Source organism: Budorcas taxicolor, chromosome 9, assembly GCF_023091745.1.
Source record: "Budorcas taxicolor isolate Tak-1 chromosome 9, Takin1.1, whole genome shotgun sequence".
NCBI lineage: Eukaryota > Metazoa > Chordata > Mammalia > Artiodactyla > Bovidae > Budorcas > Budorcas taxicolor.
Window position 1 is genome coordinate 25,561,699 of NC_068918.1, and position 17,313 is coordinate 25,579,011.

The 17,313-nt window shown below is 38.4% G+C and overlaps 1 protein-coding gene across 1 annotated transcript; it reads right to left on the reverse strand.

Annotated features, from left to right (window-relative positions):
* Window positions 1–1,395: 1,395 nt before the first annotated feature.
* On the reverse strand, window positions 1,396–1,938 carry LOC128053581 (transmembrane protein 230-like). The gene has a single exon (XM_052646096.1). The coding sequence runs from the start codon at window positions 1,936–1,938 to the stop codon at window positions 1,396–1,398; it is 543 nt and encodes a 180-aa protein (XP_052502056.1).
* Window positions 1,939–17,313: the final 15,375 nt, after the last annotated feature.

Sequence of the window (17,313 nt, forward strand, 5' to 3'; positions counted from 1 at the left end):
CCCCCACTAGAACCCAAAACTAAGATCATGACATCCAATCCCATCACTTCATGGCAAATAGATGGAGAAACAGTGGCTGACTATTTTTCTGGGCTCCAAAATCGCTGCAGATGGTGACTGCAGCCATGAAATTAAAAGATGCCTACTCCTTGGAAGGAAAGTTATGACCAACCTAGACAGCATATTAAAAAGTAGAGACATTACTTTGCTAACAAAGGTCCGTCTAGTCAAGGCTATGGTTTTTCCTGTGGTCATGTATGGATGTGAGAGTTGGACTGTGAAGAAAGCTGAGCACCAAAGAATTGATGCTTTTGAACTGTGGTGTTAAGAGAAGACTCTTGAGAGTCCCTTGGACTGCAAGGAGACCCAAGCTGTCCATCCTAAAGGAGATCTGTCCTGGGTATTCATTGGAAGGACTGATGTTGAAGCTTGAAACTCCAGTACTTTGGCCACCTGATACAAAGAGCTGACTCATTGGAAAAGACCCTGATGCTGGAAAAGATTGAGGGCAGGAGGAGAAGGGGACGACAGAGGATGAGCTGGTTGGATGACATCATCAACTCGATGGACATGGGTTTGGGTGGACTCCGGGTGTTGGTGATGGACAGGGAAGCCTGATGTGCTATGGTTCTTGGGGTCGCAAAGAGTTGGATGCAACTGAGCAACTGAACTGAACTGAACTGAGAACCCAAAACTGTAGGAATTATGGTCCCCAACTGTGTCTCAGAGTATTAATTTGTCCAAGCTTATACAGCTGGAAAGTTTGCCTCTGGGATTTAAATGGAGCTCTGTGTGACCCTAAAGCTTGTAGGGCCTCCATACAACACAGCTGTAGTGCTCTTTTAATTTTCCCTCAATTGATATTTGGTTTTATCAAGATCATCCATAGAATACAAAGTTAGAGATTAATATGAGGGATAAAATAGAAACTTTTCAAATAAATCACTTGGTAATAAATTTAACATAATTATTGCATTTTTCTATTTGCCACAAGATATAATAAAATTGTCAATGAGGACTATTTAAAAGAAACATTCAGCTCTAACTAGGTGGTGGCAACATTTTACTTTCACAGAGTAAGTCTTCACTTCCTCACACAATTAACATTGCTATTCCTCCTGGATACATATCCAAGTGGAAAAATTTGTCATGGGATTCTGCAAGGGCCAGGAAAATAAAAAAAGACCACGTCCTCTCTTAACTTCCTAGTTGGCTAACTGTAAACTCAATTAACATTTGGAGGATGGATTTAGGAAATTTGGCCATAGTTGGGCCGAACATTTATTTGCAAAACGGTAGATTTCCTTAATTCTTAAGCATAGATTTCCGCAACTTCTGTCCAGTGCCTTCAACTCTGCTCACCCCTACCTGTGACTCCTCTGGCTGGGGTGGGGGCTAGTGATCAAAATCCGGAAGGTCACGGAAGGAGCAGCCCTGGCAGCCTCGGTAGGCTCTGTAGGCGACGATCAGGTAGTAAAACCCGGGGAGGAACACCAGGATGCCGACAGTCAGGACTGGGAAGGCTCGATTGGCGCCCACTTTGCTGATATAGCCTGCCAGCAGGAGGCAGCCCGTAATAATGAGAAAAGCACCAACCAAAAACTGTGAGAAGGCGCAGGCAATGGCCTTAAAAGGAATGTCAGTACAGCTTTTCTCCAATACATGAGGTCCTACGACACCTGGGCATCTTTTCGGCTTTAAGCTCTCTTTGGAAGGTGAAGTTTCCTTCTGACTGTTAATTTGTCCGCTGTCGGGGCTGGAGAGCTTTGCGTATCTCACTTTGCCGCTGGGCATGCCAGCAGCCACGTTGGTGGGAGTGGGCACGATAACCGCTGAGCGGGTGCGGAGCTTGCCGGTGGTTACACAGCGGGCGGAGGCGCCAAGGCCAGGGCGTCCAACCCAACGGCCGCGGGACCACGCGGTTGGCTTCCCCAGCATCTCTCCTTCATCTGCCTTCCCCTTCTGGGAGACTGCCCTGTTTTTGATGGAATCTTTCTTTTAACATGTGAGTTTGCCATTGTTTCCATAATCATCAGGTTATTGGCTGTATTTGTTATTTTCTTAAGCCAGTTCTAGTAAACTCCCAAATCCTTTACCATTAAAACTGTTTAGATTGAGCAGATTAGATTATTCTTTGTTTTCATTTAGTCAATTTCATAGAATTTCCATTTATACTTGCTTATAGCAGATGCGCTCAATAAAGCTCAAATCCTGACATGATGATCAAGGGCAAAATATGTTCAAAGACGTCAAGGCGTTTCACTCCTAAATTTTGGCTCGTTTTATAGGGGACAGCTCTCCTGTAGGATGTATTGTCTCAACACTGATTCGGTGATTGTGGGAGTGATAAGCTCTTTGGAATGTTAGAGTTTAATGAGAAGCAGTGTGATGTTTTAGGAGATTGCAGAGGGGGGCGGTTCCTACTTTGTGAGAGTTCAAACTGAAACCTCAAAGTTCTCTCTCAGTATCTAAAGAGCTTGGTCCAGAGCTGCAGCCTCTGATCAAGGTTCTTCACCAACCAAACGTTTGACCCCTCCCCTTTGCTGTGTTCTATGTCTACTACTTACTGACCTGTGTGTCTTATAAGTTTATTGCTAATTGCTAAGTGGCTTCAGTCGTGTCCGACTCTGTGCGACCCCATAGACGGCAGCCCGCCAGGCTCCCCCATCCCTGGGATTCTCCAGGCAAGAACACTGGAGTGGGTTGCTATTTCCTTCTCCAATGCATGAAAGTGAAAAGTGAAAAGTTATAAGTTTATAATTCATCTTAAAATTTCTTACCTATTACATCATCATCCTATTTAATTCAATTTGACCTCATTTGGAATGTGCATTCTAAATTCAATCACAAAGTTCTGTTTTTTAAAACATATTCTTTTATATTTGGGATTACCTCATTATCCTAACTAGAGTATAAATTTGTTTATGGAAGTAACAGTATGACTTCCCCATTCATTTAACCACAGAGATCCTAGCAGTGAGCCCTTGACCTTCTGTAAACCTAGTGTTAATGTTGGTTAAATTTACTACAAAATGCAAATATTGTTGTTGTTGTTCAGTTGCTAAGTCCTGTCTTCTTTGTGGCCCCTTAAACTCATGCTTAAACTCATGTCAATTGAGTCAGTGATGCTGATAATTTTCCCTTAGCTATTCAAAGTTAAATTATAATTTTTTTTATTTACATGAATTTTATAATGTATAGCTCTTCTCCCTAACATATCTCAGAAATATAAAGTTGGAGTGGTACATTTGACCCCAAGGTCACACAGCTGGAAATTAATGATATGAAGAACATCTCCCAACTACTATGTTATATGCATATTATCACATTTGATATGAGCCAAATGAGAAAGATAGTGTCTCAGACCTGTACGTTATGGGCTGTTGAAAGGAGATCTGTGCAGTATGAAAGAGCAGAGCATTCAGAAGAGGTATCTTTGAGAAAAGAGAGTTGAGCTGAGTCAAGGGAGGACATTCTTATTTCAAACAGGCCAATCTCAGAGAGGCTAACCACTTTCAGTGAGATCATGCTGGCACAAAGGCGACTCATGTCTGATGTTGAAATTGTGCTTCTGGGAAACAAGAGGAAAAGGTATAAATCAGAGAGCATAAACTGTAGGGCAACTCTGACATAGCAGAATACAGAGGAGTTTGGTAATTCATTGTAGAAATATATTTCAAATAGCTTAACATTATTATTTCATTAAATTGATTTTATCAACTAGGATGCTCCAAATTATGTTTTGTTTGCTTAAATAAGGCTAAGTTTATTTTATGCATATGTAGGTATATGAACAATTTTGAAGTTTAAGAATATAGTAGATATAAATCTCAGTACTCATTTAAAATAATTTAGGGTCCAGACTTCACTGACATTATGTGACAATTTGGCCAGTTGTTAACTTGGGATCATTAAAATGAAATGGTAGCTTTGCAGACCTGACCCAGGTATCACCTCATGTGTGTATGTGTTAGTCGCTCAGTCATGTTCAACTCTGCAATCCCATGGACTGTAGCCCTGCAGGCTCCTCTGACAATGGAATTCTCCAGGCAAGAATACTGGAGTAGGTAGCCATTCCCTTCTCCGGGGGATCTTCCTGGCCCAGGGATCAACGAACCCAGGTCTCTCACATTGCAGGCAGAATCTTTACCATCTGAGCCACCTACCTCACACTTCTCTAAATTATAAGTGGTCAGGATGCAGTAAATTATTCAGAGATTTGAAGCTTTCAACAAAATATGCCTTATTTGTGCAAAACTCACTTGCAGCTGACCTTTTTACTATTTCCTCCCATCTGTACCCACCTCTGTTACATATGGTTACTGGCAACTGACAGCAACAAAATCATGAATTTTTTTTCAGGAAAAGATGAAAAATATTCCTGTTGAGTTTATCTGGGGGTAATAATGAGCTTTAAATTCAAGGCAACAGAAAATCACCTATGATATTTGTGCATTAGAATAACACAGATACGTAAAACAATGCAGGCGCTTTCTTGATTCTTTAATATTTTGCTCTACATTGCTTCTTTTAAGCTTTGAGCTTAATTTTGGGCATAGTTTTTTCCCTTGACTAGATGGGGTGAATTTTGACCTTGACTACTTAGAGGAGACACATTTCCTGCTTCTTAACTTATAGACTATTTTAAACTCCCATACCTCTGTTTACCAAGAGAGAAAAATGGGACTGGTGGAAAGACTATTTCCATAGGATCCTTTCATGAATATGGTCCCTCAGTTACAATTCAGTCTTGTCTCTGGTAGTATGCATCACAATGGTTCTCTCTTTTCTCCTTTGATGAGAAAGAAAAGATTGTCACAGTGAAATAACTCCAGGATCAGCAGCCACTCATGCTTACCATCATTCTAATAGCCTCGAATATGCCGTCTATCTCTGTTTCCTCATAACACTTCTTTTTGCTTTCCTTTTATTGCAATGCATGCATGCTAAGTCGCTTCCATTGTGTCTGATTCTATGCGACACTATGGATGATAGCTCACCGGGCTCATCTGTTCATGGGATTCTCCAGGAAAGAATACTGGAGTGGGTTGCCATGCCCTCCTTCAGGGGATTGTCCTGACCCAGGGATTGAACCCTCATCTACTACAACTCCTGAATTGCAGTCGGATTCTTTTACCACTGAGCTGCCAGGGAAGCCCTTTATTGCAATAGCTGTATAATAACCTTGCTATACAATACCTATTTTCTTCTTGTGGAAAAGCTTCAATTAAATGGTTGTATTACTGGATCATTAGACTTGGACTTGGTCTGATTATTCATCTACGTATGTCTCGTTTAATTGAATTAGATTGTTTACAATAGGTACCTACCCCTCCCCCCACTCCTCACCCCCCACTCCCACCCTCCTGCTATGGGCTACAACAGAAGCTGTTCTGTCGGGGGCAAGATCAGATAGAGACAATAGATTCTCCTTTGTCCAAGGTTTTGAAGAAATTGTCTATTTAGTTAAATGATTCCTGTTTAGAAATAATTGTTATGAAGATCACAAGTGACTCTATACATCAGCAATTTTGCCAGAATTATTTCGATTAAAAACATTTAACAGTACTCTCCATTCATATACACATGTGCTTTTCATGGTCTGTTGTTCACTTGAAGATCCATTCATAATTTAGAAAACAATAGTGGAAATATTAGTATTTCCTTCTTTTTAAAAGAATTAGATGCATTACTGGACATGCTTATGTGTTTATTAACTTTTCTTATCCCTTTCCTTTTATCCTGTAATCCTTAGGTGATTTTCTGGGAATTTGTCTTCAAATACACCTTTTCTGTATATTGTCTATCCTTTGCTGTGTGCCTACTGACCTCTGGCCACATCAAACTATCTGGCGATTCACAAGAGCATCAATACTCTTCTCATCTTGTGAGTTTTCATACTTCCTACTTGTTTTCCCAGGAGTAATTTCCCCCTTTCGTCTGCCTAATTACTTTTATACTCCTTTGAGAGTTAACTCATTGAACAATTTTTTTGTGTGTGTGATAACTATGTACCAGGCCCTGTGAAATAATAGAAAATAGTCAGTCCCTTTTCTCACAGCGTATTTAGTCCCAGCATAAGAGTGGAGAGTGGAGTGAGACTTCCCTGACCCAGGGGTTAGGACTCCGCACTTTCACTTCATGGGGCCTGGATTCAATCCCTGGTCAGGAAGCTAAGATCCCACATCTGCAGGCAGTGTGGTCAAAAATTTAAAAAAAAAAAAAAAGGAAGAAGAACGGAGAGAGAAGAAGTGTTAAATAAAATACACATATATAGAACTGTAGACTGCAATAAATGTAATATGAAAAAGTAAATGAATCAATAACACTAATTGAGTGACCTACACCACATTAAGAAAGCAGGGAAATCTTACAGAGAACATATATGTGGGTGAAAGGACTATTGCTCAAAGAGACTGTGGCTCTGTAGACACTGATAGGAGACAAAGTGGCTGTAGAATAGCAAACGAAAAGCTCAGCAGTGTAGGCTGAGACTGCAGTTAGACCTGGACTAGCCACACTGGATTTTTAAGGCTATAAAGGGACTGAGGTGAAGGATGTGTGCTCGCTTAGTCACTAAGTTGTGTCTGACTCTTTGTGACCCCATGGACTATAGCCCACCAGGCTCTTCTGTCCAGGCAAGAATACTGGAGTGGGTTGCCATTTCCTTTTCCACGGGATCTTCCGGACCCAGGGATTGAACCGGCATCTCCTGCATTGGCAGGCTGGTCTTTACCACTGGGCCACCAGGGAAGCCATATATGTATATATATATATATACACACACACATATGTACATACATAGATGTAACCAGCATTGTAAATCAGTTGAGTTCAGTAGCTCAGTCGTGTCCAACTCTTTGTGACCCCATGGACTGCAGCATGTCAGCCCTCCCTGTCCATCACCAACTCCCTGAGTTTACTTAAACTCATGTCCATTGACAGAGAAGGCAAAGGCAGCCTTCTCCAGTACTCTTGCCTGGAAAATCCCATGGATGGAGGAGCCTGGTAGGCTGCAGTCCATGGGGTTGCTAAGAGTTGGACGCGACTGAGCGACTTCACTTTCACTTTTCACTTTCATGCATTGGAGAAGGAATGGCAACCCACTCCAGTGTTCTTGCCTGAAGAATCCAGGGATGGGGCGGCCTGGTGGGCTGCTGTCTATGGGGTCACACAGAGTCGAACACGACTGAAGCAACTTAGCAGCAGCAGCAGCAGCATGTCCATTGAGTCAGTGATGCCATCCAACCATCTCATCCTCTGTCATCTCCTTCTCCTCCTGCCTTCAATCTTTCCCAGCATCAGGGTCTTTTCAAATGAGTCAGTTCTTTGCATCAGGTGGCCAAAGTATTGGAGTTTCAGCTTCAGCATCAGTCCTTCCAATGAATACCCAGGACTGATTTCCTTTAGGATTGACTGGTTGGATCTCCTTGCAGTCCAAGGGACTCTCAAGAGCCTTCAACAACACAGTTCAAAACATCAATTCTTCAGCACTCAGCTCTAATTTTTATTTTATTTTATTTTAATTTTTTACTTTACAATACTGTATTGGTTTTGCCATACATTGACATGAATCCGCCATGAGTGTACATGAGTTCCCAATCCTGAAGCCCCCTCCCACCTCTCTCCCCATATCATCTCTCTGGGTCATCCCAGTGCACCAGCCCCAAGCATCCTGTATCCTGTATTGAACCTAGACTGGTGATTCGTTTCTTACGTGATAGTATACATGTTTCAATGCCATTCTCCCAAATCATTCTACCCTCTCCCTCTCCCACAGAGTCCAAAAGACTGTTCTATACATCTGTGTCTCTTTTGCTGTCTCACATACAGCGTTATCATTACCATCTTTCTAAATTCCATATATATGTGTTAGTATACTGTATTGGTGTTTTTCTTTCTGGCTTACTTCACTCTGTATAATCGGCTCCAGTTTCGTCCACCTCATTAGAACTGATTCAAATGTATTCTTTTTAATGGCTGAGTAATACTCCATTGTGTATATGTACCACAGCTTTCTTATCCATTCGTCTGCTGATGGACATCTAGGTTGCTTCCATGTCCTGGCTATTATAAACAGTGCTGCGATGAACACTGGGGTACATGTGTCTCTTTCAATTCTGGTTTCCTCGGTGTGTATGCCCAACAGTGGGATTGCTGGGTCATAAGGCAGTTCTATTTCCAGTTTTTTAAGGAATCTCCACACTATTCTCCATAGTGGCTGTTCTAGTTTGCATTCCCACCAACAGTGTAAGAGGGTTCCCTTTTCTCCACACCCTCTCCAGCATTTATTGCTTGTAGACTTTTGGATCGCAGCCATTCTGACTGGTGTGAAATGGTATCTCATTGTGGTCTTGATTTGCATTTCTTTGATAATGAGTGATGTTGAGCATCTCTTCATGTGTTTGGTAGCCATCTGTATGTCTTCTTTGGAGAAATGTCTATTTAGTTCTTTGGCCCATTTTTGATTGGGTCGTTTATTTTTCTGGAATTGAGCTGCATAAGTTGCTTGTATATTTTTGAGATTAGTTGTTTATCAGTTGCTTCATTTGCTATTATTTTCTCCCATTCCAAAGGCTGTCTTTTCACCTTGCTTATATTTTCCTTTGTTGTGCAGAAGCTTTTAATTTTCATTAGATCCCATTTGTTTATTTTTGCTTTTATTTCCAGAATTCTGGGAGGTGGATCATAGAGGATCCTGCTGTGATTTATGTCTGAGAGTGTTTTGCCTATGTTCTCCTCTAGGAGTTTTATAGTTTCTGGTCTTACGTTTAGATCTTTAATCCATTTTGAGTTTATTTTTGTGAATGGTGTTAGAAAGTGTTCTAGTTTCATTCTTTTACAAGTGGTTGACCAGTTTTCCCAGCACCACTTGTTAAAGAGATAGTCTTTTCTCCATTGTATATTCTTGCCTCCTTTGTCGAAGATAAGGTGTCCATAGGTATGTGGATTTATCTCTGGGCTTTCTATTTTGTTCCATTGATCTATATGTCTGTCTTTGTGCCAGTACCATACTGTCTTGATGACTGTGGCTTTGTAGTAGAGCCTGAAGTCAGGCAGGTTGATTCCTCCAGTTCCATTCTTCTTTCTCAAGATTGCTTTGGCTATTCGAGGTTTTTTTGTATTTCCATACAAATTTTGAAATTGTTTGTTCTAGCTCTGTGGAAAATACCGCAGGTAGCTTGATAGGAATTGCCTTGAATCTGTAGATTGCTTTGGGTAGTATACTCATTTTCACTATATTGATTCTTCCAATCCATGAACATGGTATATTTCTCCATCTATTAGTGTCCTCTTTGATTTCTTTCACCAGTGTTTTATAGTTTTCTATATATAGGTCTTTAGTTTCTTTAGGTAGATATATTCCTAAGTATTTTATTCTTTTCATTGCAATGGTGAATGGAATTGTTTCCTTAATTTTTTTTTTCTACTTTCTCATTATTAATGTATAGGAATTCAAGTGATTTCTGTGTGTTGATTTTATATTCTGCAACTTTACTATATTCATTGATTAGCTCTAGTAATTTTCTGGTGGAGTCTTTAGGGTTTTCTATGTAGAGGATCATCTCATCTGCAAACAGTGAAAGTTTTACTTCTTCTTTTCCAATTTGGATTCCTTTTATTTCTTTTTCTGCTCTGATTGCTGTGGCCAAAACTTCCAGAACTATGTTGAATAGTAGTGGTGAAAGTGGGCAGCCTTGTCTTGTTCCTGACTTTAGGGGAAATGCTTTCAATTTTTCTCCATTGAGAATAATGTTTGCTGTGGGTTTGTCATATATAGCTTTTATTATGTTGAGGTATGTTCCTTCTATTCTTGCTTTCTGGAGAGTTTTTATCATAAATGGATGTTGAACTCTCAAATCTGTACATGACTACTGGAAAACCATAGCTTTGACTACGGACCTTTGTTGGCAAAGTAATGTCTCTGCTTTTTAATATACTGTCTAGTTTGGTCATAACTTTTCATCCAAGGAGCAAGCATATTGTAAATCAATTATATTCCAATTAAAAATAAATAATAAAAAATAAAAAAAAATAAATAAACTAAAGAAATCAAATTGTGTCCATGCACTGTAAGGCTAAAAATAAAAAAGAACTGACTACCAACACTGTAATCCAGTTGATAGATTTCTTCTCATAGAAATATGACTCGGCAACAATAGTACTCACATGTGTACTAGTGTTGAATATATAAGCAAGTGGATTGTGGAGATCACTTTTTCAGTGTAAGAGAAAGAGGGAACTTTGGGACTACACACTATCTTTGGAAAACTTTTGTAGATCTACTTATTTAAAAATAAAGAGGTTTGAAAATAGATCTTGATCACTGTCTAGGATGAATTCTCCAGCTTTGTTCTTCTGTTAAACTAATTAAACTCATGTTCTATTTTAACTGTTAAACTGATGTTCTATTTTATAATTTTTATTTGGAAAGAGTTTGCTCCATAAGAACATGTAAAAATAATACAGAAACTCATGAAGTTCCCGTCTCCATGTTTCCTCCAATAATAATATCCTACATAACCATAATACATTATCAAAAGCATGAAGTTGATTTTAGTAAAATATTAACTCAAAAACAGACATTATTAAGATTTCACCAGTTTTTACATGTACTTGTTTTGGGGGGCTGAGGTAATCATACTCCTATGAAACATTATCTCATGTAGAGTCATGTAAATTTCAGCACAGTCAGGAAATACAAAGTGCCCCATCACCACGAAGACACCTCTTGTCATTGCCCATTAGTATTTACACCCACACACCTACTTTAGCCCCTGGATTTTTCTTAGCTGCTTTGCATTACTATAGTTTTGTCAGGTTGAGAATGTCATGAAAATAAAATCATAAACTATGTTACCTTTTGAGTTTATCTTTCTTCAGTTAGGGTAATGCCCTTGAAATCTGTTGAAGTTATTGTGTTTTGTACATTTCATTTTATTCCTGAGTGAAATGCCACTGTATGGCTATACTGTGGTGTCTTTATCTGTTCACCTACTGAAGGGACATTTGGGATATGTCTAGTTTAGGTTATTACAAACAGACGTAATAAAAATTCATGAACAACTCTGTGTGTGAATAAAAGTTTCCCTTCTCTAGGATAAATGCACAACAGTGGGATTGCTTAATTACATGTTGTTGTTGCTGTTGTTTAGTCCCTAATTCATGTCCAACTCGTTTGTAGCCCCCATGGACTATAGCCTGCCAGACTCCTCTGTCCATGGGATTTCCCAGGCAAGAATACTTGAGTGGGTTGCCATTTTCTTCTTTAGGAGATCTTCCTGATCCAGGGATCTAACTGACATCCCTTGTATTGGCAGGCAGATTCTTTACCATTGAGCCAGCAGGAAAGCCCAATCATATGTTAAGTATATGTTTAATTTTATAAGAATTTTCCAAACTGTCTTCCAAGTGGCTGTGACATTTTGTGTATTACTCAGCAATGTAAGAGAGATCTATTTGCTCCATATCATTGGCAGCATCTGGTGTTGCCAATAGTTCATAAAATAGATTCAAATAAGTAAGCAGTGATATCTCACGATTGCTTTACCTTCTGTTTCTCTGGTGCCTAACGGTGGCACATAGAGTTTGAAGTGTTTATTCACCATTCCTTGGTCCTCTGTGATAAAGTGTCTTTCAAGTTTTTTGCTGATTTTCTGATTGGACCGATTGTTTCCTGACTGTTGAGTTTAGAGAATTCATTTTCCCTGGATACAAGTCCTTTAGGAGATACTGTATGTGATCTGAAAATATTTCCTTCCAGTCTATGGCTTTTCTTTCTTTCTTTTTTGAAAATAAACAGCTTTATTAAAGTAGGAATATTCAGAGTATACTATATTAATTAAAAAGCTTTCTACATCTCCTAAGAAAATAATTTGCAGTGTGAGTTTTTTTCTTAAATAAGTTCATTATATCTTTTTAATGGATGACGCCTTGATTTCACGGCTAAGAAATTTGTGCCTAAGTCATGAATATTTTATCCTATGTTTTCTTCTAAAAGTGTTATAGATTTATGTTTTATATTTATATCCATGATGAACTTTGAGTTAATTTCTGTTAGATATAATATTTAAATCAAATGTCATTGTTTTTGTTTATGAATGTCCACTTATTACACCACCATTTGCTGAATAATCTATTTTTCTTGATGTAATGGCCTTTGCAGTTTTGTCAAAATTCAGCTGTACATCTGTAATTTTATATGTGGGACATTTATTCTGTTCCATTGGTCTGTGTGTCTTCTGTCAATATGATGCTGCATTGATTAGCTGCTCCTCTACGGTCTCTTAAAATTAAATTTTGTGTCATAATTTCTATAAAGAACATTTGAACTGATTACCATTTTTGCAAAAATGTGTGAGACTGTTTATTTCATTCTACTCTTTCAAACATTGAGCATTACTGAGTTTTTAAAATTTTGCTAATTATGAATTGGGCTTCCCAGGTGGCATTAATGGTAAAGAGTCTGCCTGCCAAAGCAGGAAACCTAACAGATGTGGGTTCAATCCCTGGGCCAGGAAGATTCCCTGGAGGAGGGCATGGCAACCCACTGCAGTATTCTTGCCTGAAGAATTCCATGGACAGAGATACCTGGTGGGCTACAGTCCATGAGGTTGCAAAGCATTCAGCATGACTGAAGCAACTTAGCATGCTTGTATGCAGGTATGAATTAATGTTTTGTCTTTTCTATAAATGGCAAGCTTTGTGTTTAGTATATAAAATGTTTTCATATTTGTTATTTATTTCACATATTTATTAAATATGACACAAATACAGGAAAATTCAAAAATTATTGTGAATAATAATGTTTGCAAAATGACTGAACCTATGGAACTACCACTAAGATCAAGCAATAAACTATTTCTAGGACAAACTAGTGGTTTCCAGTGGGGAGAAGGAAGGGAGGAAGGGCAATATAGTGGTAGAGGAATAAAAGGTACAAACTATTATGTATAAAATAAGCTACATGGATATATTATACAATACAGGGAATATGGCAACCCACTCCAGTGTTCTTGCCTGGAGAATCCCAGGGATGGGGGAGCCTGGTGGGCTGCAGTCTGTGGGGTCACAGAGAATCGGACACGACTGAAGTGATGCAGCAACAGCAGCAGCATAAATGGAGTATAATCTTTAAAAATTGTGAATTATTATATTATACATCTGTAACTTATATAATATTGTACAGCTACTATAACTCAATTAAAAATATTACTAAGACCCTAAGACTTTTCTCATTTGCCTAATCAGTTGACTCATTGGAAAAGACTCTGATGAGGGATTGGGGGCAGGAGGAAAAGGGGACGACAGAGGATGAGATGGGTGGATGGCACACTGACTTGATGGACGTGAGTTTGAGTGAACTCCGGGAGTTGGTGATGGATAGGGAGGCCTGGTGTGCTGCGATTCATGGGGTTGCAAAGAGTTGGACACGACTGAATGACTGAACTGAACTGAACTGTATCAGTTACTATACCATCCTCAAAAGGTAATTACTCATCTTTTCAAACCATAGATTAATCTTACTGTTTTTTAATCTTTTATAAAGAATTGTGTGATGTGTCTATTTTTTCCAGTGAATATTATATTTCTGAGATTCGTATGTTTTCCATGTAGTTGTAATTCATGCATTCTTATAGTGTTTCCTTATATAAAGCCACACAATTTCTTTATTTGTATTGCTGTACATGAGTATTGGATTATTTCTATTTGTTAACTGGATAGTAGTCCTCAAAATGTTTATAACTGTAAATTTACTAATTTTTTAAAGTTTCTTCCACTGCTTCTATGGTTCACAAGATTTTTGCAATTTGAAAATTATGATCAGATTCACCTATACTTTTCTAGCTGTTCAAAATGGTTTTTTCTTAAATATTAAGTATTAAATATAGCCAGAGTTAGTTGTTAGTTTTGTGTTATGAACAGAACTATATTTTTCATCCAAATAGTTAAATGATTAATTTACCTTGAACTTTTGATCTTTTGTGAAAACTGTGATGTGGTAAATTATTAATAGATGTCTGTATTTACATGTGATTTCTCAGTTTCAATATTTACATTGAGTGTAAGCAAAGCATTAAAGTTTAATTTGAAGGATGAAAAGACTGTTTAACATTTGATTGATCCTAAATTTAATTGAGACAAATAAAAAGTATACACTACAGAAAACTCAAGACATTTACAATTTATGTTGTATGCTTTTTGTCTTTCCTTTATCATTCAGGCTAACAATGCAGACCATCATTTTAGTTTTTGAAATTTCAAAGTGTTCATCAAATTCATGACAACTAATCCAAGCACAGTTTACTGATTTTGTTAATGTTATAGTTAACATTTATATTAGAAATACAAATGAATATGTATATTAAAATATGCTCTATAGGTAGTGAATTTCTTTTATATGATTTTTTTTATAAATTGTACTCCTCATTTATATCCCTGATGAACTTAAAGGAAAATATCTCATCTTCCTTTGGAATACTCTGTCAGATCTTTCATTTTGCTGCACTGTCAAGTGATGCTTCCAGTTTCCAACCATACCTAGTAGGACAAGCACGTGTGTATAGTTTCATGTAACCATGAGCACAATCAGGGTACAAACTGATTCCTCAACAGGAAGAAACACTTCCTGTGTCACACACTTCTTTGTGTCACCCATTAGTATTCACAACCACTCCCCACATTTAACACCTGGAGATCACTGATCTGATCTCCCTCACTATACCTTTGTTACTTTGAAAACGTCATAACAAGAAGATAATGAACAATGCAACCTTTTGTGTTTGGCTTTCTTCACTTAACATAATGCCCTTGCAATCCACTGAAGTTATTGTGCTTTGTTCATGGCTGTTCACGTCCATTCATCCATTCCATTGTATGAATACACTAGACATTTTTTAATCCGATTACCTATTATGGGACATTTTTAAAGGTTTCTTCACTGCTCTTATGACTCACAATTTTTCCCCCATTTGAGATTTGTGGTCAGATTCACCTATATTTTTCTGGTTGTTTGAAATGATTTTATCTTAAACTATTTAGCTTATTAAATACATGTGGAATTAGTTCAGCGAGTGATATATTACAGATACAATTATTTTTTTCATGCAAATAGTTAAATGTTTGAACCATTAGATAATTTCTCCATTTCTGAGCCTTTGATCATTAGTGTAGACTTTGTGATCTGGTAACCATTTCAGTATTCTTGCATTGAGAACCCCATGAAGAGTATGAAAAGGCAAAAAGCTATGACACTGAAAGATGAAACCCTAGGTCATTATGTCCCCAGTATGCTACTGGAGAAGAGTGGAGAAATAATTCCAGAAAGAATGAAGAGGCTGAGCCAAAGCAAAAACAACGTGCAGTTGTAGATGTGACTGGTGATGAAAGTAAAGTCCAAAGCTGTAAGGAACAATATTGCATAGGGACCGGGAATGTCAAGTCCATGAATCAAGGCAAATTGGAAGTGATCAAACAGGAGATAGCAAGAGTGAACATCAACATTTTAGGAATCAGTGAACTAAAATGAACCTGAATGGGTGAATTTAACTCAGATGACCATTGTATCTACTACTGTGGGCAAGAATCCCTCAGAAGAAATGAAGTAGCTCCCATAGTCAACAAAAGAATACAAAAGATTTCAGTACTCAGATGCAATCTCAAAAATGACAGAATAATCTCTGTTCATTTCCAAGGCAAACCATTCAATGTCACAGTACTCCAAGTCTATGCCCCAACCACTAATGCCAAAGAAGCTAAAGTTGAATTGTTCTATGATGACCTACAAGACCTTCTAGCACAAATACCAAAAAAAGATGTGCTTTTCATCACAGGGGACTGGAATGCAAAAGTTGGAAGCCAAGAGATACCTGGAATAACAGGCAAGTTTGGTCTTGGTGTACAAAATGAAATAGGGCAAATGCTAACAGAGTTTGCCAAGAGAACACACTGATCGTAGTAAACACACTGAGCATAGCAAGCACCCTCTTCAAACATCACAAGAGACAACCCTCTACACACGGACATCACCAGATGGACAAAACCAAAATTAGATTGATTATATTCTTTGCAGTCAAAGATTGAGAAGCTTGACACAGTCAGCAGAAACAAGTCCGGAGCTGGCTGTGGCTCAGATCATGAACTCCTTATTGCCAAATTCAGAATCAAATTGAAGAAAGCAGGGAAAACCACTAGACCATTCAGGTATGACCTAAATCAAATCCCTTATGATTATACAGTGGAAGAGATGATTAGACTCAAAGGATTTGATCTGGTGGAGTGCCTGAAGAACTATGGGTGGAGGTTCATAACATTGTATAGGAGGCAGGGACCAAAACCATTCCCAAGAAGAAGAAATGCAAAATGGCAAAATGATTGTCTGAGGAAGCCTTACAAATAGCTGAGAAAAGAAGAGAAGCTAAAGGCAAAGGAGAAAAGGAAAGATATATCCATCTGAATGCAGAGTTCCAAAGAACAGCAAGGAGAGATAAGAAAGCCTTCCTCAGTGATCAGTGCAAAGAAATAGAGTAAGTAAAGCAACAGAATGGGAAAGTCTAGAGATCTTTTCAAGAAAATCAGAGATATCAATGGAATATTTTATGCAAAGATGGGCAAAGTAAAGGACAGAAATGGTATAGGTCTAAAAGAAGCAGAAGATAGTAAGAAGAGGTGGCAAGGATACACAGAAGGACTATACAAAAAAGATTTTAATGACCCAGATAACCATGATGGTGAAATCACTCACCTAGAGCCAGACATTCTGGAATATGAAGTCAAGTGGGCCTCAGGAAGCATCACTACGAACAAAGCTAGTGCAGGTGATGGTATTCCAGTTGAGCTATTTCAAATCCTGAAAGATGATGCTGTGAAAGGGCTGCACTCAATATGCCAGCAAAGTTGGAAAAGTCAGCAGTGGCCACAGGACTGGACAAGGTCAGTTTTCATACTAATCCCAAAGAAAGGCAATGTCAAAGAATGTTCAAAGTACTGCACAGTTGCACTCATCTCACACGCTAACAAAGTAATGCTCAAAATTCTCCAAGCTAGGCTTCAACAGTACATGAACCGAGATCCAGATGTTCCAGCTGGATTTAGAAAAGGCAGAGGAACCAGAGATCAAATTGCCAACATCTGCTGGATCATAGAAAATGCAAGAGTATTCCAGTAAAACATCTACTTCTGCTTCATTGACTATGCCAAAGTCTTTGTGTGGATCACAACCAACCATGGAAAATTCTTCAAGAGATGGGACTACCAGACCACCTTACCTGCCTCCTGAGAAATTTGTAAGCAGGTCAAGAAGCAACAGTTAGA